General features: G+C 45.6%; 1 protein-coding gene across 1 annotated transcript; it reads right to left on the bottom strand.

Annotated features, from left to right (window-relative positions):
- Positions 1-965: 965 nt before the first annotated feature.
- On the bottom strand, positions 966-10,813 carry LOC148049068 (ly6/PLAUR domain-containing protein 2-like). Its single transcript, XM_087703811.1, has 3 exons — positions 10,533-10,813; positions 5,278-5,397; positions 966-1,262 (listed from the first exon to the last, which is right to left on the bottom strand). The coding sequence occupies exons 1-3, from the start codon at positions 10,606-10,608 to the stop codon at positions 1,060-1,062; spliced, it is 399 nt and encodes a 132-aa protein (XP_087559937.1). The 5' UTR covers positions 10,609-10,813; the 3' UTR covers positions 966-1,059.
- Between the last annotated feature and the right edge of the window lie 10,041 nt (positions 10,814-20,854).

Raw genomic sequence — 20,854 nt, 5'->3', positions numbered from 1 at the left:
GAGGGGGGACACCTTATTTTCCAGAGCACCTGAAGGCAGGACAAGGAACAATGGGTGGAAACTAACCAAGGAAAGAAGGAACCTGGAACTAAAGGAGAAGCTTCTTAACAGTGAGGACAATTAACCAGTGGACACCAGAATTTGTCAGTGTTTCATCACTTCATCATTCCTCCCCCACTCTCCCCTTCCTCTCCACAAACCTTTCTAGCACTGATAATGTTACCTAGTTGGGTCATGAAACATTCCCAAGAAGACAAGCAAGCTCAGAGAACACCAAGGACACCACAATCCTCCTCCACCTCATCTTCCTCCACCACTTCTCCTCCACTCCACAAACCTCACTCCCTTCTAACACTGACGATGTTACCTACTTGGCAGTGGTGGGTTCCTCTCCCCGTCGCTACCGGTACGGTGCGCACGGGACCGGAAATCCTAGCGTGCGCACACCACCTCCCCTCCAACACCCAGTTGCTTGTCAGAGGTTGCGCAGGAACCACACATTGTGCGCGCGTGTGCAATTGGCCGGTTGCTTCAAAATCCAGTAGGGAACGTGGGTGGGCTGGTGGGGTAAACCAATATGGTGGCCGCATCTGCCAGCTACTACCGGTATGCCCGTATCGGACTGGACCAACCGGAACCCACCACTGCTACTTGGGTCATGAAACATTTCCAAGAAGACAACTAAGCTCCGAGAACACCAAGGACCCCACAATCCTCCTCCTCTCTCCTCCTCTTCCACTTCCTCCTCCCTTTCTTCTCCACTCCACAAACCTCTCTCTCTTCTAGCACTGATGATGTTACCCAGTTGTGCATTGAAATGTCTTCGAACAGCCAGGTTCAGACAACCCCAAGGACTCCCTGGTTCAGCTCTGAGCTACCAATATCCTCTTCCATCAATTTTGGCAGAAAGTTCAGGACCAAAGTTTCTGTGCCCATTTTCCTTTTATTTTTGAGACAAACAGGAATCTAGGAATATGAATAGAGGACGGCCCATCCTTGAACCCGTCGTTCTAAGGCAGCAAGGCGGACTCTCCTCCAAATCCTGGGGGAAATTCAGTCTCAGCTGAGGAAGAGGAAGAAAGAAGCCAGCATTCCCCCCAACATGGAGTAGCTGATCTCCAGCCAGGAGGCCCCATCGTGGTTGCAGAGATCGGTGCGGCAACAGGTTATCAGACGCGTGGAGCCAATTTCGTCTATCTCAGAAAGGTTGCAGGCCAGGGAACAAGACTTTGTGACGGTGAGTTCGCCCACGAAAGGGTAGACTGCCAAACAACCAGAAAACAACCAGAGACTTTTAGGCATTGTTATATGGCACACGCGCACATATAAAGACCCATGCATTATGCTAGAATTAGCAATAGCAATAGCAGTTAGACTTATATACCGCTTCCTAGGGCTTTCAGCCCTCTCTAAGCGGTTTACAGAGTCAGCATATCGCCCCCCACAGTCTGGGTCCTCATTTTACCCACCTCGGAAGGATGGAAGGCTGAGTCAACCCTGAGCCTTGGATGGATAGATAATAGATAAGATAGATATAGAAGATAGATAGATAGATAGATAGATAGATAGATAGATAGATAGATAGATAGATAGATAGATAGATAGATAGATAGATGATAGATAGATAGATAGATGATAGATAGCAATAGCATAGCAATAGCAGTTAGACTTATATACCGCTTCAAAGGCTTTCAGCCCTCTCTAAGAGGTTTACAGAGTCAGCATATCGCCCCTAACAACAATCCGGGTCCTCATTTTACCCACCTCGGAAGGATGGAAGGCTGAGTCAACCCTGAGCCGGTGAGATTTGAACCGTTGAACTGCAGATAACAGTCAGCTGAAGTGGCTGCAGTACAGCACTCTAACCACTGCGCCACCTCGGCTCTAGAATTGACCTCATGTCCTCCGATCTCTCCTAATCTCTGGGCCACCTCGGAAGGGAGGAGAAGTGTAGGACATCTTCTCTGATGGATATTCAGGCTGAGGACATCTCACGAGCAGAGGCTTAAAATTAGGCAGATCCATCCAGGTATCTCTTAGGGATACCCACAGTTCCTCACACCCATAGATGCTGTGTTGCCAACCTGTTCAGGTTTAGTTTACTTTATTGTCATTGCACAAAATTAAATGCCGCCTTCGGTGTACGTTATAACAGTGGTCCCCAACCCCCGGTCCGCGGACCGGTGCCGGGCCGTGGAGTACCTGGCACCGGGCCGCGCAGCGGCCAGGGGCCATGCAACGGCCGACTCTTCACTCATGCAGCGCCGTCGCCGGAGGGGGGGAGCTGCGCGGAAGCACAGGAGCAAGTGAGGCGAGGAGGAAGAATCCCCCGCTACTACACCACCCCCTCCCCGAGTCAGCCGTCCCCTCAGTGAACGCCTCTGCCTCTTTCTCCTTTCTCGCCTCAGTCGGCTCGCCTGGAAGCGAGGCGAGGAGGGGGTGGACCATGCGCTGGAAGCGGAGCCCTTGGAGGCCCTGGCGGCTTCTCCGGCGGTCGTTGCTGGCCGCTCTTTTCTTTTTCTCGCTGTCCTCCTCGGCTCAGTCGTCTCCGAGTTGCCCAGGGAGGGGCGGCGCGCCCGGGACGGAGACGGCGCTTCCCCGCCCGGCCTTGGCTTGTGAGAAGGAACGGCGGGAGAGGTAGAGAGAGAGAGAGAGAGAGAGAACGTCGGGCAGCCGAGGGCGGGGGGGGGGTCTTTTGAGGGGAGATCCAAAATTTCGCCAACGGGCATCGGTGAAGCGCGCTCTTTCTCTTCCTCACAAAACACATTTCCTTTCCCCCCACGTGTAGTTATTGGCGATATGGACTCTTGGACTCTTACCCAGCCAGATCAGTATCAAACATTTCCCTGACCTCAGCAGAAGCGAGGTTTTTTCTTCTCCTTTCTCTCCTTAATACTGTATTCTTTTTACATTGCTATCCTCTGGCTTATTTAATTTTGCCCTTGCTCTTTTTATCTTTGACCTTGATTAATTCAGCTGTTTATTCCTTAAAATCTACATACAAAATGGAAGGTGGGATATGATTCAGGTGTTGAATTGGGAAGGTGGATTTAAAACAACCCCACCCCCACCCCTGCGTGCGCTCAGCGGGCCACGGTAAAATTATCAAAGGCTGACTGGTCCGCGGCGATAAAAAGGTTGGGGACCACTGCGTTATAACATATAACCATAAAAACACAAACACACCTCCTACACATTCTAGATAATGTAATTGATAACCCCTGATGTGGCATCAGTGTTTCACTACGGTTTACGGTTTACGGTTAATTAGGATTTGTATGCCGCCCACTCTCGAGAGACTCAGGGCGGCTTACAGATAAAAACAGGGAGGGGGAACATATAAAAATTAAAAAAGAACAGACATTTAAAATTGCACAACATTCATATAACTTAAAGTGGGGCTGGATAAATCAACAGCCCTAAGCCTGCCGGAACAGCCAGGTCTTAATCGCTTTGCGGAAGTCCGGAAGAGTAGTAAGGGTCCGGATCTCCACGGGGAGATCGTTCCATAGGGGAACTCTACAGTAGAATTCAGTATAGTCACTGCTGTGGGATAGAAGCTGTTTTTCAGCCTGTTTTTATGATCCTGTACCGGCTGCCAGATGGTAATAGTTTTAAAAAAAAGGGTGCCCAGGATGAGATGGATCTTTAAGGATGTTTTGAACCTTCTTAAAGTATCAGAAGCTATAAAGCTCTTCTAAACAGGGGAGGGGGCAACCCATGATCCTCGGGGCAATGACGTTGACCCTCTGGAGCGCTGTCCTATATGCCACTCTGCAATTGGCAAACCAGACACAGTTGCAGTAAGTTAAAATACTCTCTAGGGTGCAGAGGTAGGAGGTCACCAGCCGTTTATCATTCGGTTGTTGTTTCCTGAGAAGTCTTGGGTAGTATAATCTACTCTTCCAACTTTAGGATTTCACTGCAGGACAGAAAGTTCAAGTAAGTAAGGTTGCTTTGTCCTAAGAACAATGAGTGATGCCAATTTTCTTTTGGGCTGTTCCTCTCTTTCACCACTCTTGCCCTGCAGTTGGGAATCCCACACTCAGCAAAATAGAGCACTAGAAAATTACAGGGCAATGCAACAGATGTAATGTGAAGGGCACTTTCACATTAGAGCATGTACCAGCCTTGTTAATCTTCTAGTCCAGGAGTGTCAAACTAGATATCATTGAGGGCTTCATCAGGGTTGTATTTGACGCTGGAGGGCCGGGGGTGGGGGTGGCTAGCTCAATGTCACTCATGTCACGGGCATCTGTGGCGGCCAAGTGCTAAGGAAAGTTTTCCCTCTGCAGAGACTCCTTGGAACTGTTGAAAGGACTGTGTTGTAGACTGGAGATATCCCCCCCCCCATTGAGAAGGGGCTGTTCAATTTGTACATAGATGACCTTTTTGACCCCCTCTTTCAAACCAGCGAGTCTCTCTGTCCAAAATGTGGAATTCAAAAGAATGCCTTTTGTCTTTTAAACATAGGTGGATTTCTGAATTTAGTCCCGATGGGTTTGTTCTCCTAAGTCGGGCCATGCGTTTGTGAAGTGGTTGTTTTGTTTCCCCAATGTACAGATCTGCACATCTCTCACTGCAATTGTACTGCATATTCCACCCAGTGGTGGGTTCCAAAAATTGTTGGAACCTACTCTGTGGGTGTGGCCTCCTTTGTGGGAGTGGCTTGCCACCCGTGTGACCGAATGAGAGTGGCTTGCCGCCCATGGGACCGGATATGAAATTATGAATCAGTACTTAGGTCGGTCCAAGTAGCTATTCAGAAACTCTGGCATTTGAAGCATGCAAGTCTTAAAGCTGTCAAGTTACAAGATCCTTGCCAGTGGTGGGTTTCAAAAAAATTTGGAACCTCTTCTGTAGGTGTGGCCTGCTTTCCGGGTCCACTGCTGGAACCTCTTCTAACCGTAGATTTGACGAACCGGTTCTACCAAATAGGTGCGAACTGGTAGGAACCCACCTCTGATACCACCTTTAAAAAGGACCTTTGGCAGAACCACGACCTGGATGACTGAGACTCTCCGTAGACAATTCAACAGGATCTTTTGGATAGCCACCTGTTATCTCTATGACCTTGCCGATGTGCAAAACATCAGCACACTTTGCCACATCCAGGCTGTGAGGTTATATGAGGATGACCAGAGACGTACATTTTTAATCCCTTTTTCACAGAAGAGTGAGGAGGAAGAGGAGGGAAAGTCTTCTCCATTTGATATCGACCTGCAGGGGGAAAAAAAGGGTTGCGCATCTTAAATCAACTTGGTCCTTTAACCTCACCGTCTTCAAGAGAATGCATTGTCGTCATACACATGGTTTGGTTCGGCATACAGTTGGTCACTGTCCTGCATTTCTCAGGTCTTGAGGGCTCCCGGCATGAGAAACATCGAAGAGATTGGGCTGTTGTGAAAAAAGAAGCATATATAAATACCTATAACTATTAAACAAGGAACTCAGAACTGCAATTTGATTAAAGTTCATTTAATCTTAGGATAGGATAGGATAAGATAGAACAGGAGTTGGAAGGGACCTTGAGGTCTTCTAGTCCAACCCCCTACTTAGGCAGGAAACCCTACACCACTTCAGACAAAGGATTATCCAACATCTTCTTTAAAACTTCCAGTGTTGGGGCATTCACAACTTCTGGAGGCAAGTTCTTCCACTGGTTAATTGTTCTCACTGTCAAGAAATTTCTCCTCAGTCCTAAGTTGCTTCTCTCCTTGATTAATTTCCACCTGTTGCTTCTTGTTCTACCCTCAGGTGCTTTGGAGAATAGTTTGACTCCCTCTTCTTTGTGGCAACCCCTGAGATATTGGAAGGCTGCTGTCATGTCTCCCCTAGTCCTTCTTTTCATTAAATTAAACATACCCACTTCCTGCAACCGTTCTTCATATGTTTTAGTCTCCAGCCCCCTAATCCTCTTTGTTGCTCTTCTCTGCACTCTTTCTAGAGTCTCCACATCTTTTCTACATCGTGTCGACCAAAACTGAATGCCGTATTCCAAGTGTGGCCTTACCAAGGCCTTATAAAGTGGTATTAAGACTTCACGTGATCTTGATTCTGTCCCTCTGTTTATGCAGCCTAGAACTGTGTTGGCTTTTTTGGCAGCTGCAGCACACAGCTGGCTCCTATTTAAATGATTGTGCACTAGGACTCCAAGATCCCTCTCACAGTTACTATATTGAGCAAGGTACCACATATACTATACCTGTGCATTTCATTTTTCTTGCCTAAATGTAGAACCTTGCTTTTGGCACTATCGAATTTCATTTTGCTAGCTAGTGCCCAATCTTCCTTGGTTCTTAGACAGAATATGTAACAAAAGGGACCTTGGGGGTCTTCTAGTCCAGCCCCTTGCTCAAGCAGGAGATCCTATACCATTCCAGACAGATGGCTGTTTCTTTTTGAAAACCTCCAGTGAGGGAACCCCTACAACTTCTGGAAGTCAAGTAGCTTTCACTGGTTAACTGTTTTAACTGTTAGGAAATTTCTCCTTCTCTCTAAGTTGTTTCTCTCTTCATTAAGTTTTTATTAAGTTTCCATCCATTACTTCTTGTCTTGCACTCTTTTAAGAAGGGGAAGGAAAGTGGAAAAGAAGGGAAGGAGAGGGTGAGGAGGGGAGGGGAGGGGAAGAAAGGAAAGAAGGAAAGGAAAGGTGGATGAAGAAGGGAAGAGGTTGTGCATTGAGGATGATTTTAAAACATTTCTAATAAGCTTCTTGTGATGCAGTTGACGGGCAAGGATAGTTGATGCGCAAAATATACATTGCAACGCTTATTGCAAAGCCTCTCAACTATCAAATGACAATCCGGCCTTCACATGGTGCCCCCCGTTCCCACCAATCGGGCTCTGTCGACCCTTGGGACTGGCGTCCCCTTGGGTATATCCAGCTGAAACAGCTTCCATGGATCGCCGTATCCATTACAGTGGCGTCAAATTTCCATGGAAGTCGCCTATACCCACGATGGGTGAAGAGGCGTCAAGTACAAGTACAAGATGCAGTGAGAGGGTGGATGTTATCTGTGGAAAGAGAGGTTGCAGCTTGTTGTCCACACAACGATTTCCTTCATCTTTATCAGTATATGTATCAATCATCACACCAGAACAATCAGGACGCTGATTAAGATAGAATGCAAACACTCGCAATCTGTAATTATTGTAAAAGAGCAAGCCATATCAACATGTCAATCCCAAACAGGCTCAAGATGGAATTTGTACACAGAGAGCCGGTATGAGATGACCTTGGCTGTTAAAACTTACAAGGTCAACACCTCAACTTCCAAAAGTTGAGAAGTCAGAATTTTGAAGAACTGAAACGCTCTTGCTGGTTTTGACTTGCTTTGGTGAAAACTTGGGGGGGGGGGGAAATTCAGGGATGTAACGAGATTGTCCATGCAATTTTATTGTGGTTCTAATGGTTAGAATCCCGTGTCAGAACATCCCAACGCCCCAGTGGTAGGTTTCTATTATTTTTACTACCGGCTTGCTCGTGGACGCATTTGCGCTCACACGCACACATTTGACACTTCTGCACATGCCCAGAAGTGTCTGGGCTGGTGGACGGAGCCTCCTGCTGGCGCTACTGCCAGTTTCCTGATCCAGGCCAAACCAGCTGCAATATCCCTATCTAAATCAGAGAGAAGCTGCAGACTTTCTATGAGTTAATAACAGATGGTTTACAGAAGGAAGTTGGAAGTTAAACTTTGCTGTCCCAAGGAGTATAAATTTGCCACGTAGGGGAAAAAAAAAACACCTTTGTGGCAGCCCTTGAGATACTGCTATCATGTCTCCCCTAGTCCTTCTTTTCATTAAACTAGACATACCCAGTTCCTGCAACCGTTCTTCATATGTTTTAGCCTCCAGTCCCCTAGTCCTCTTGGTATCCTCTTTCCTGCTCTTCTCTGCACTCTTTCTAGAGTTTCCACATCTTTTCTACACCGTGGAGACCAAAACTGGATGCGGTATTTCAACCTTTTGTGTGCTGGTACTATTTCAAATCATGAATAAAAATCAAAGCTAAATTCATTGCTTTGATGGTCCGTCCAATTTGTTGCATCAGGAGAATGATCTGAATCATATTCTGAGTCACCCAATTCTGACAACATATTGTGCTGAGTGCAACGCATGTTTGGCATTGTTGTAACATCTATGGGGATTTAGTTACCTTGTAGTTGTGGTTAAAGGGAGCTACATTTTCTATCACCATGATGGCAAACTGCCAGAGGTGGCACGCAGAACCCTCTCTGCTGGCATGCAACCCCTTGGCCCAGGTTAGATCTCTGTGGTGTTTCTTTGTGAGCTTCTATTTCCCTTCAACAGAAGGTTGACAGGCCTACCCAATTCCTGCAACTGTTAGAGTAACAGAATTGGAAGGGACCCTAGAGGTCTTCTATTCCAACCCCCCCCCCCCCGCTCGCCTAGGCAGGAAACTCTACACCACTTCAGACAAATGGCTATCCAACATCTTCTTAAAGGCTTCCAGTGTTGGAGCATTCACAACTTCTGGAGGAAAGTTGTTGCACTGATTAATTGTTCTCACTGTCAGGAAATTTCTCCTCAGTTTTAAGTTGCTTTTCTTCTTGATTAGTTTCCACCCATTGCTTCTTGTCCTGCCTTCAGCTTTGGAGAATAGCTGCTTCTACATATGTTCTTCATATGTTTTACCCTTCAGTCCCCTAATCCATCTTGTTGCTCTTCTCACCCTTTTTAGAGTCTCAACATCTCTTCTTGTATCGTGGTGACCAAAACTGGTTGCGGTATTTCAAATGCGTCTTACAAAGGTAGTGTAAACCCTTCACCGGACCACAACCGAGGCATAAAACCCTGCAAATTCCATGCTGATGAAACTTTTGTGTTGGGGATCAGTCTTCTTTGCATGTGATACGAAGTAAAACATTTTTTTTTTGCAACTTTCCTTTGTCCTGTCAGTGTTGTTTCATGGAATCTGATCTTCCCTTTTCTTAGTCCATTCTTTGGCGATTAGCTGCTGTGTTAACCGAGATGTTTTGTTGACCTCACTTAAAAAATGCAATGATTCTTTAGAGCTACATTTATATAATGCACGATAGGTCCAGAAAACTGGATTAGAAGACCTCCAAGGTCACTCCCAACTCTATTATTCTATGTTATTTATGTGTTATGAATGACAAGAAGATTTTTAGATGAAAAAAAAATCTCTCTGTTTTCTTGATTTAAAGCATTCAAAGCAGTTTGAACGATAGATAATTGCCACATCTTCAACCCTTGGCATAGCTTTGTAAGGTGGGAAGATGCTATGAAGTAGGTTTCAGCCGAATGTTTTATCTGGAACATCTTTCCATATTCCAGATCAAGGAACGGGGAGATCAAAAGGTGATGTGTTGCAAGTCTCTGAAAGTTATTTCAGTGACCACAGTACATTCCATCTGGGTGGAGAAATGGTGAAATATTGCCTCCTCTCATGCTTTCAGTTAAAAGGAACGTACAATTTGGCAATGGAAGTTGCCAACACCAGTTCCCTTTGTGTCCTAACACAACTCCTGAGCACCAAGCCTGGTAAAGAACCCCTTCCTTTGGGAAAAAATGCTCCCGCTACTCAGAAGTCTCTTAACTGGAGGTTTTCAAGAAGAGACTGGGCAGCCATTTGTACAGAAGGGTATACGTCCATCAGTGGTGGGATACGACAGGTATGCACCGGTACGGGCGTACCGGTGCCTACTGGGAGCACCAGGTACCGTTCTGGTATGGTGCTCCGGAAGGCCCACATGCCCACCCACCCTCCTTACCTGTATTTGAGCCGATCGGGGCTTCCACACAGGCACATGGAGCATACAGCGCCGGCGCGACGCTCCGCAGAGCAGCTGAAGCATCGCAGGCGGTAAGTACGCATGCACATGTGCATGGGGTAGATACCCGGCCCCGTTGCACTGTACCTGTTACAACAGGACCGGTGGCTGGTGCGCATGTGCATGTACGTGCCAGAAACCGGAACTTCCTTTCCCAGTGCACGCGTGCCCCCTAGGCCACTCCTCTTCCGGGTTGCAGGGCAAAAAGGTTTCGCCATCAATGGTATACAGTCTTTTGCCTTGGGCATGGGGGTGGTGGGGTTGGACTACAAGACCTCTAAGGTCCCTTCCAATCCTATTGTATCCTATCTTCTCTGTGACTTTGCCAACTAATAGCAATAGCAATAGCAGTAGACTTATATACCGCTTCATAGGGCTTTCAGCCCTCTCTAAGCGGTTTACAGAGAGTCAGCATATTGCCCCCAACAATCCGGGTCCTCATTTCACCCACCTCGGAAGGATGGAAGGCTGAGTCAACCCTGAGCCGGTGAGATTTGAACCGCTGAACTGCTGATCTAGCAGTAGCCTGCAGTGCTGCATTTAACCACTGCGCCAACTAGAGCACTGAAACGTTTTCATAGAGGAGGAGATGGGTGGTATGTCTCATTTTCCCACTTTTTCTGCGGCTACAAATGCAATAGAAGGCCGTCTCGTATTTCTTCGTCCTAATTAGAAAAAGAGGGGGGATTGATTTAAATAAAAGGTTCTTACCGAACTCCGGAAACAAAACAGCCGTCAGGAAAATGGTTACCAACACCACTCTGCCTCTCACATGGATCTTCACCATCTTAGATTCCAGTTTGGTGCCTATCCACCTTCTGGCTCAACAGCCCCTATCCTCCGCACTTCTCCCTTGCAAATGAATTCCCCTCCTGATAGAAAACTACTATACGGTGAAAAGAAGTTGATTTTCAGGCTGAAGGGATTAGATGACCCAAAACCAAAGAGAGACACACCTTCTCCCTTTGTTCCCTGGTCACTCTTTTGCAAAAGCGTTGGCAAATATTTCTACATCGTTCACAAACGATCCCACTTCCTTTCCAGCATCGTCATCATGTTCATCGACCACAACATTTGTTGCTATCTACACAATCCACCATCTAATCATTCTGATCATGTTTGGTATGTTTGATTGTTAGACATTTCCCAAGGATCTAAGGGAGTTAAAGATGTTATTACAATATATGTGTTGTTCCAAGTGACACAACCTTTTGTGGTTGATGAGCTGGGAGATTGTTGTGTTCTTGTGTTCCTGGTAATTTTCCAAGTTTTTTGAGATGGTATTTGGTATTTTGGTATTTATTAATACTTATAGGCCGCCCTTTTCCCTGAGGGGACTCAGGGCGGCTTACATAAAATAAAGGGGGGGGGGGGTATACAGACAATAGACACAACAATACATAGAAGTAAAATAGTAAACAACATTCATTCATCATTCGGGTGGGGACAGTTATCTTTGTCCCCAGGCCTGATGGGATAGCCAGGTCTTAAGGGCTGTGCGGAAGGTCTGGACGGTGGTGAGGGTACGAATCTCCACGGGGAGATCGTTCCAAAGGGTCGGAGCTACTACTGAAAAGGCTCTCCTCCGTGTAGTTGCCAGTCGGCACTGACTGGCAGATGGAACTCGGAGGAGGCACAAGTGTTCTGACCCTAGGGGCTCAGAACAACGATGGCTGGCTCTACTACAACTATCCTTCCATGTTTACTCCAGCTTTATTTGAAGATGGGAATTGTGATCCAAGTGCCCCCTGGTAGGAGAGAAACTTTTGGACCTGACGGCTAGGGAAGATGGGAATTGTGGTCCAAATGCCCCTGGAAAGGAGAGAAATCTTTGGACATGCTGGCCAAGGAAGATGGGAATCCTGTTTCTTTCTCCTATATTTCTCATTAATTCTTCTATCTTCAGCTACTACAATGTCAATTATCCACACTTGCTTCTTTGTAATTAGAGTCATGTGTGGCTTGTTATGGGTTGAATGTTTATCCATCTGCATCTGTAAATCCCTTTGGGATCTTAACTCTTTGCTTCTTGAACACTTTTTCCATACTATGGTGCTACCAATTCTTCGTTGCTGGCAAGTTATCATTCCGAAATTCCAGTCAATCACAATGGCTACTCTATTGTGTCTTTCCGATCGGTTCACCGACAAATGCGCGCTCGACAAAATCACACCGAGAAAACCGCGGCGAGAAACCCACGAAGTCGAAATCGCGCAGACGAATACACACAGAAGCGTGCCGATGAAAGCGTGCCATCAAAAAACAACGAAAACAACGTAATAACCCTAACCCTAACCCTAACCCTAACCCTAACCCTAACCCTTACCTTAACTTAAATCACGCTTTTGTGGGCGCGGTGTTGTCGGCGTGTTGTTGTGGGCACGTTTATGACGTCGTGGTTTTCTCGCCGCGATTTTGTCGGCGTGCTATTGTCGTGCACACATTTGTCGGGTCACGTTTCCAATCATCTTCCATTGAGATCTTCTTAAACTATTGTTTTTATCACCACCACCACCATCACATTGGTTAGATAGACAGAGGTGGGCAGCTATGGCTGCTCCATATAGACTTCAACTCCCAGAATTCCTGAGTGTGAGGAATTCTGGGACTTGAAGTCCACAGGTCATTTAGTTGCCCACCACTGGTCTTGTCCAATATTTTTCAACCTTGGACCCTTCATCTTAAGTGTTCTGAAGAACTCTGAGAGTTGAAGTCCACACATCTCCAAGTTGTCACAATTGAGAAGCAGTAGTCTAGTCAATCAGAATAGAGCTGAAAGGAACCTTAGAGGTCTTCTAGTCCAACCCCCTGCTCAAGCAGGAGGCCCTATTCTATTTCATAATATTGAAATAATGTGTGTATGTGTGTGTGTAATGTGTGTGTGTGTGTAGTATTATATATAACACAGTGGTGGGATTCAAATAATTTAACAACGGGTTCTCTGCCCTAATGATTTGTTCTAGCAACCAGTTCACCAAACTGCTCAGAAAGTTAAGAACCGGTTCTCCCGAAGAGGTGCGAACTGGCTGAATCCCACTACTGATATAACATATATAATAAGTATATAATATAACCAATTTCGTTGTATACAAGATGTACAGTGACAATAAAGTCTATACTACTATATATCTTGTAATTATATATAATTGTGTGTATGAGTATATATTATAATATATAACAATTATAATATTATTATATTAATTATAATTGTTATTCATATATATATATATATATATATATATATATATATATATATATATATATATATATATATATATATATATATATATATATATATATATATAAAACTATTGCAAAGACTCATTGCAAAGGTAACAGCAAGAAATGGAAAAAGAGCCCACGTCTTTGACTAAAAATTTGAAAATCCAACTATCACTCGTGAAAAAGCTGCTCACGGCCCACTAAAGTGGGTGGCTGAAATAAATGTCAGGCAAAATGTCGGGTAACCGATACAATAAAATTGTCATTTTTTAATCTAGATTGTAAAAATTAGGTATGTTATTCCAAATTGGGTTCCTAGATTTAAGCCTGGAGACAGAGAGGAGGAGGGAGGGAGAGAGATTGTTAGGATATAGATACAGATATATAGATATAGGTATTACACCTATTGTACACGGACATATATGTATGTGGGTGTATATATATTAAAGGGTACAAAGGATGCTACAGATATACACACACACTTGTGTACAATGGGACACAATGGGAACACATAGTTGTAGATGATTGGTTGAAGAGTGCTGATCCCTGCATGAGGCGATTTACGCTATGATTGGTTGCTGTGGATATAAAGGGGTGTTTCTCTTTTTCCCCCCACGTTTTTCTTCTGTGTGGTCTGTATGCTGTTTAATTTACCTCATGATGTTCCTGTGTTCTTCACTATCTAATCTACTGTAAATATAAGTGTGTGTGTGTGTGTGTGTGTGTGTGTGTGTGTGTGTGTATATGTGTGTGTGTGTGTGTGTATAACTACTGGTTTCTGGCAGTTTCTGCGACTTCATTTGGACAGTTGCTGTGCAATTCCTACAGCACACAGACACACAGACATAGATGATATAGAGATAGAGATTAGATATAGATGATATAGATATAGATACACATACACATACACACACATATAGCTTATGCCTTTTTTAAACTCAATTTGTATATCAGTGATTGCTTGACCTCTGTAGATGCCATATGCTAAATAAAATAAATATATACAGTAAAAAAAAATCCAATAAAATTCCCCAGGATAGATTCATGCTTGATCTCCACATTCTTTCCTCTTTTTCCCCTTTCAGGACCTTCCTCGGTGTGAGAGATTGTTTAAATACAGATTATTCTTATGACTCTGCGAAGTGCGATGGATGTTACTAAGTGGTCCAGTGAAACAGAATCCATCAAGAGAGTTATTTTTGTCTTGTCCAACCGGATCTTCTTGGCTCAGCAAGGAAAATAGCAACACGATGACCATTTCTTGCACCTGACTCCACAAAGGACCTTGCCTGTTCTTCTAACAATAAGATCAGGAATCTCAGTTGAGCAATAGTCAACTTGGTTACTGGAGAAGCAGGCTCAGATTCCCTTATAGAAGGAAAGGGGAGGATGAGTTGGTCCCTTGGCCATCAACAATGATGAAAAAAAATAAAGGAGGATCAGATTTCCGAATAGTTTGCATGAATCATCTGAGAACATTCCAAGCCACCTTCTTCTAAACAAAGCCCTTTCTCTACGGTTCATTAAACCTGAAAAGCCAAGGTGGACTCTTTAACTGTGTTAGAAAAGCTTTTCACTTCTCTGAGATTATCCCATCCTTTGACCAATTTGAGGTTACTTCAACCTTCCTGCCAATAGACCAGAGATGCCTTGGAAACATCTTCTTGGACATGCTGGCCAAATGACCGTGGAACAGTGGTGGGTTCCAGATCCCGTCGCAACTGGTACGCTCTGCACAGGGCCAGGCGTCGTAGTCTGCACGCACGCTTGCATGCGAACACCACCACCCTGCGACACTGTGCTGCTCGGCGGAGGTCATGCAGGCACAGCATGCTGTGCGTGCTTGCGCCATTGGCCCATTGGCGTCAAAAACCGGTAAGAAATGTGGGCAGGTGGGTGGGGCCAAACAAGCCACAGTTTCAGTATGGTGGCCGCTGCTCCCAGCTAGCACATCCCGGAACCCACCACTGCCCTGAAAGGAGAGAAATCTTTGGACATGCTGGCTAGGGAAGATGAAGGTTGTGGTCCAAACATCCCTGAAGACGCCCTGTATTCAGGGAGGCTGGATTAGCCATCAGATAGATTCTTAAACAGCCCTACTTTTGCCCCAAACAGACCTCAACTAAATTGACATTCACAAGGTTGTCTGGTGTGGCAGTATTAAGTGTCAGGAGGTGCCATTTTGTAATGTAAAGCCATTAAGGTCCGAGGTGGCGCAGTGGTTAAATGCAGCACTGCAAGCTATTTCAGCTGACTGCAGTTCTGCAGTTCGGCTGTTCAAATCTCACCAGCTCAGGGTTGACTCAGCCTTCCATCCTTCCGAGGTGGGTAAAATGAGGACCCGGATTGTTGTTGGGGGTGATATGCTGACTCTGTAAACCGCTTAGAGAGGGCTGAAAGCCCTATGAAGCGGTATATAAGTCTAACTGCTACTGCTATTGCTAAATTAAGCAGGCCATTTTTCTCTGCCCCAAATCAGAGACGGGAAGCTGTATAAATTTAATAAATGAATGAATGAATAAATGAGTACATGGATGGATGAGTAAACAAATAAACAAACAAACAAACAAACAAACAAACAAACAAGGGACTTGTCTCTGCCCCCGATCAGAGTTCCAGATCAATCAAGGCTCCAAAAACAAGAGTCGCTGCCAACAGAGATTTGGAGCCCCTCACAGCTGTCACATGATTGCACTTGTCTTCCTGGCAACAAGATAAAGTATATAGTGATGGCCAGCTGATTCTGAAAATAGGGCATTTGGCTGCACAGCCTTTTTGAAGCAGGAATCCAGACAAAGAGGTAGCTAAACAGGAAAGGAAACACACAACAGGTTGAACGATTCGGCCTTCTGCTCGTTTCCCTCGGCCCTGAGTGACAGTTAGTCAAGTATTCTCCCACCCACTTGGACAATGATGTCATCTTCAATCATCCCACAGCAGGGAAACATCTGAGTCTGTTGTATGTGTGTACGATGAGGGTGTGTGTGTGTGTGAAAAGGTCCCCCCTGTGTTTCTATTGTTGGGAAGAAAATGCACTCCCAGGGTCTTCATGCTGCTTTCCTATAATTCGTCCAATAGAAGAGAACCATGGTTTCCTTGGTGCTCTCCGAGATTGGTAGCTTTCTGGCAGATGATTCATGACCTACCGTATTTTTGGGAGTATAAGACACTCTGGAGTATAAAATGCGCCTTAGTTTTTGGAGAGGAAAAAAAAATATTCTGCCTCTGCCTACCAGCATCCATGGTATTCATCTGGATAGCATCCTGTCAGTTTGTGAGAGAGTTGAGGGTTGTTTGGAAACAAATAGTTTTTGCTGTGTGAGCAACAAGGAGGGAGACAGCAAGGAGCAAGGGCGTGGCTTGTTCTATACTAAAGCTGCATGCTATGCTGATATCTGAAACTAAAACTGAAAGTGAAACTTCTCTCCTCTGTTGAACTACCACCTTGGAACCTGTTTTTGGTATTGTATATTTACTTATATTATATATAAAGGGAAGTTATTGAATCCTGCCGAATCAGTTACTCGTGTGTGCTTTCTGAATGTGATTGCTGCTGCAAAATCTGACATATCCTTGCAGCAAATAGCGAACAGCCAGATCAGCTTCAGCACATTATTGCAGCCTGATTCAGCATGAGCATTTAACCGGTTGTTAAATTACCCACCACCGCTATCAAAGTGGATCCTGGGTCCTATGCTACAATGGAGAAACAGAAAATGGAGCGGCCAGCGCGAGGGAAGCAGAAGGCCGCTTTCCCTCTTTCTTCTCCCTGCTCCTCTTCCTTACCCCATGCTGGCTGCTCGGTTGCCTGTTTTCCACTGCACTCTGCAGCCAGCGCCCAGGATCCACGTAACAACCTGTGACAAACTTAAGAACAGCAGTGATTCACTTCACCACTGTGGCAAGAAAGGTCGTAAAGTGGGGCAAAACTCACTTAACAAGAGTCTCGCTTAGCAATGGAAATTTGAGGCTCGAGGGTGGTTATAAGTTGTGGGCTACCTGTGAACCACAATCCTGCAGCCAGACCCACTCTGATAGACGGGGAATCCTCGGCTTATGGCCACGATTGTGTTCCAGATTTCCATCACTTAAGCAAGGCCATTGCAAAGCAAGCTGCACCCAATGTTTGCCTCTATTACTGTGGTTGTTAAGGAAATCAGCGCAGTTGTTAACTGAATCTGGTGGTGGTTGTGTGAATTTTGCTTGTCGGAAGATGGTTGGGAAGATCTCCGTTGGCGATCCTGGTACCGCAGGAGACGGCAACAGTTGTAAGTATATGCCGGTTGCAGGGGTGAAATCAACTTACCTTCAATACCGGTGAGCGCGCGCACCACCTCCGCACATGCACAGAGTGGCAAAAGTGGGACGTGATGACGTCCGGGCAGGTGGACAGAGCCTCTTACTGAGCGCTCCTGCAAAAGTAAGTAGGAGAGCAGGGGGCGTCCACTCTGCCACGCGTTTTAGATTAGCTAGAAAGCAGGAAATCTTATGATTCTAACTAATATATATCACGCGTCACAGCTGATTACTGGAAATACTGGTTTGCCCGAACCAGTAGCATTTTTTTACTACTGGCTTAAGTGAACCGGTAGCATTTCTTACTACCAGTTTGGGCAAACTGGTAGCATTTTTTACTACTGGTTCGGGTGAACTGGTAACATTTTTACTACCAGTTTGGGCAAACCGGTAGCATTTTTTACTACTGGTTCGGGTGAACTGGTAGCATTTTTTACTACCAGTTTGGGCAAACAGGTAGCATTTTTTACTACTGGTTTGGACGAACTGGTAGCATTTCTTACTACCAGTTTGGGCAAACCAGTAGCATTTTTTACTACTGGCTCAGGAGAACCGGTAGCATTTTTTACTACCAGTTTGGGTGAACTCTTTAGCATTTTTTACTACTGGTTTTAGCGAACCGATAGCATTTTTTACTACCAGTTTGGGTGAACTCTTTAGCATTTTTTACTACTGGTTTTAGTGAACCGATAGCATTTTTTACTACCAGTTTGGGTGAACCCTTTAGCATTTTTTACTACCAGTTTGGGTGAACTGGTAGCATTTTTACTACCAGTTTGGGTGAACTGGTAGCATTTTTACTAACAGTTTGTGTGAACCGGTAGCATTTTTTACTACCAGTTTGGCTGAACTGGTAGCATTTTTTATTACTGGTTCAGGCGAACCGGTAGCATTTTATACTACCAGTTTGGGCAAACCGGTAGCATTTCTTACTACTGGCTCAGGCGAACCGGTAGCATTTTTTACTACTGGTTCAGGCAAACCGGTAGCATTTTTTACTACCAGTTTGAGTGAACTGGTAGCATTTTTTACTGCCAGTTTGTGTGAATGGGTAGCATTTTTTACTACCAGTTTGGGTGAACTGGTAGCATTTTTTACTACCAGTTTGTGTGAACGGGTAGCATTTTTTACTACCAGTTTGGGTGAACTGGTAGCATTTTTTACTACCAGTTTGGGTCAACCGTTTAGCATTTTTTACTACTGGTTCAGGTGAACCGGTAGCATTTTTCCTACCAGTTTGGGTGAACCAGTAAGCATTTTTTACTACCAGTTCAGGCGAACTGGTCCGAACCGGTAGCATTTCACCCCTGGGCAGTTGCCATGTGACTGGAGGGAAGGGACGCAGGGATGGTTGTAAGTCCTTTTTCGTTCAATGCCATTGTAACTTCAGTCACTAAGCGGGCGAAGGTAAGTCGGGGACTAACTGTGCCCGCATACAGAACGGCCTGAGGTCGTGCGTGCTGTGGTGCTCACCTGAGTATCTTATGCAGAAATGTTCATGGTGGGAACAATTTTTAACCCTTGTGCACCCGGAGTAGCTTGTCTGATTGCAAGTGAAGCATGCCAGCAAAGAAACTGCATAGGAAAAAGATGGAATAAGAGTTAGCGTTAGTTGTGAGTCCTGAAACCGAAAATCTCAGCATGGAAGTGACCAATAGCAATAGCAGTAGACTTATATACCGCTTCATAGGGCTTTCAGCCCTCTCTAAGCGGTTTACAGAGTCAGCATATCGCCCCCAACAATCTGGGTCCTCATTTTACCCACCTCGGAAGGCTGGAAGGCTGAGTCAACCCTGAGCCGGTGAGATTTGAACCGCTGAACTGCTGATCTAGCAGTAGCCTGCAGTGCTGCATTTAACCACTGCGCCACCTCAGCCTCCAGACAGTTAAAGCTCTTCATTTTAGTTCAGATATCTTTTAACCTGTGGGTAGTACTGAAATGAATGATGACTGATCCTTGCACTTACAGCCATCACTGTATCATCCTCCTCCTCCTCCTCCTCCTCCTCCTCCTCCTCCTCCTCCTCCTCCTCCTCCTCCTCCTCCTTCTCCTCCTCTCTGCAATCCCTACTCCCCTTTAGCACTGATGATGTTACCTAGTTGGGTAAATGAAAGGTCTGAAAAGAAACAGCCATGCTCAGAGGGCACCAAGGATCCCACATTTCGCCATCACCACCTCCTCTTCCTCCTTCCACAAACCGCACTCCTTTCTAGCACTGATAATGCTACCTAGTTTGGTAATGAAATGTCTCCAAGGAAACCACCAAACTCAGAGAGCACCAAGGACCCCACAATGCTCCTCCTCCTCCCTCCCCCCCCGTCCCTCCCTCCACCTTCTCCTCCTTTCCACAAAACCCACTCCCTTCTAGCATTGATAATGGTACCTACTTTGGTAATGAAATGTCTCCAAGGTAACAACCAAACTCAGAGGGCACCAAGGACCCTACAGTACTCCTCCTCCCTCCCTCCCTCCACCTCCTCCTCCTTTCCACAAAACCCATTCCCTTCAAGCCCTGATGGTGTTACCTAATTGGGTAATGAAAAGTCTGCATGAAAACTCCCGAGGTCAGGGAGGGAATGTAAGAGTAGGAAAGAGGGGAGGAATGGGAAGAAGAGGGGAAGGGTAAAGGGGAGGAAGGGGAAGGAGAGAAGGGAAAGGAGAGGAGGAAGGAAGGAAGGAGAGAAGAAAGAGAAGAAAGGGGGTAGAAAGGGGGTAGGAAGGAGGGAGGGAAGGAGGAAGGGAAGCAAGGAGGGAAGCAAGGAGGGAAGGAAGGAGAGAAGGAGAGAAGGAAGGAGGGAAGGAAGGAGGGAAGGAAGGAGAGAAGAAAGGAGGGAAGGAAGGAGGGAATGTAGGAGAGAAGGAAGGGGGAAGGAAGTAGGAAAGGAAGGGGGAAAGGAAGGAGAGGAGAAAAGAAAGGAGAGAAGGAAGGAGGGAAGGAGAGAAGGAGGGAGGGAAGGAAGGGGAGTAGGAGAGAAGAAACGAGGGAAGGAAAGAGGGAGGGAGGGAAGAAGAAGTAGGACCGTTGTAAGATAAGATGGATCTATGGGATGATAAAAAAGCAATCTTCAAATATATTGTCAACAGTAGGGAAAAATAAGACAGGCATCAACATATTCTCCAAAGCACCTGTAAGGAGCAATGGGTGGAAACTAAGCAAGGAGAGAAGTAACCTAGAACTAAGGAGAAATTGGGAGTGGTGCCCTCTGAGCTTGGTTGTTTTCTTGCAGGTGTTTCATAATCCAAACAAGGTAACATCATCAGGATAATGAACTGCCTGCAAGAAAACAACTAAGCGAGCATTAAGAACCACTAATTTCAACTCTGAGCTACAAATATTCTCCTTTATTGGTAAGGAGAAATTTCCAGACAGCTAGAACAATTGATCAGTGGAACAGCTTGCCTCTAGAAGCGAGCAATTGTGGGTGCACCTCGGTACACCCACGTTACATCTATCCTCCGCGAGCTACACTGGCTACCGATCGGTCTCCGGATACACTTCAAGGTGCTAGTCGTC

Source organism: Thamnophis sirtalis, unplaced genomic scaffold, assembly GCF_051295495.1.
Source record: "Thamnophis sirtalis isolate CommonGarterSnake01/CBP01778 unplaced genomic scaffold, rThaSir2_p1.2 scaffold_2, whole genome shotgun sequence".
NCBI classification, from domain to species: Eukaryota; Metazoa; Chordata; class Lepidosauria; order Squamata; family Natricidae; genus Thamnophis; species Thamnophis sirtalis.
The sequence above is the reverse complement of the archived record's forward strand: the minus strand, read 5'-3'. Positions and strand labels throughout refer to the sequence as shown.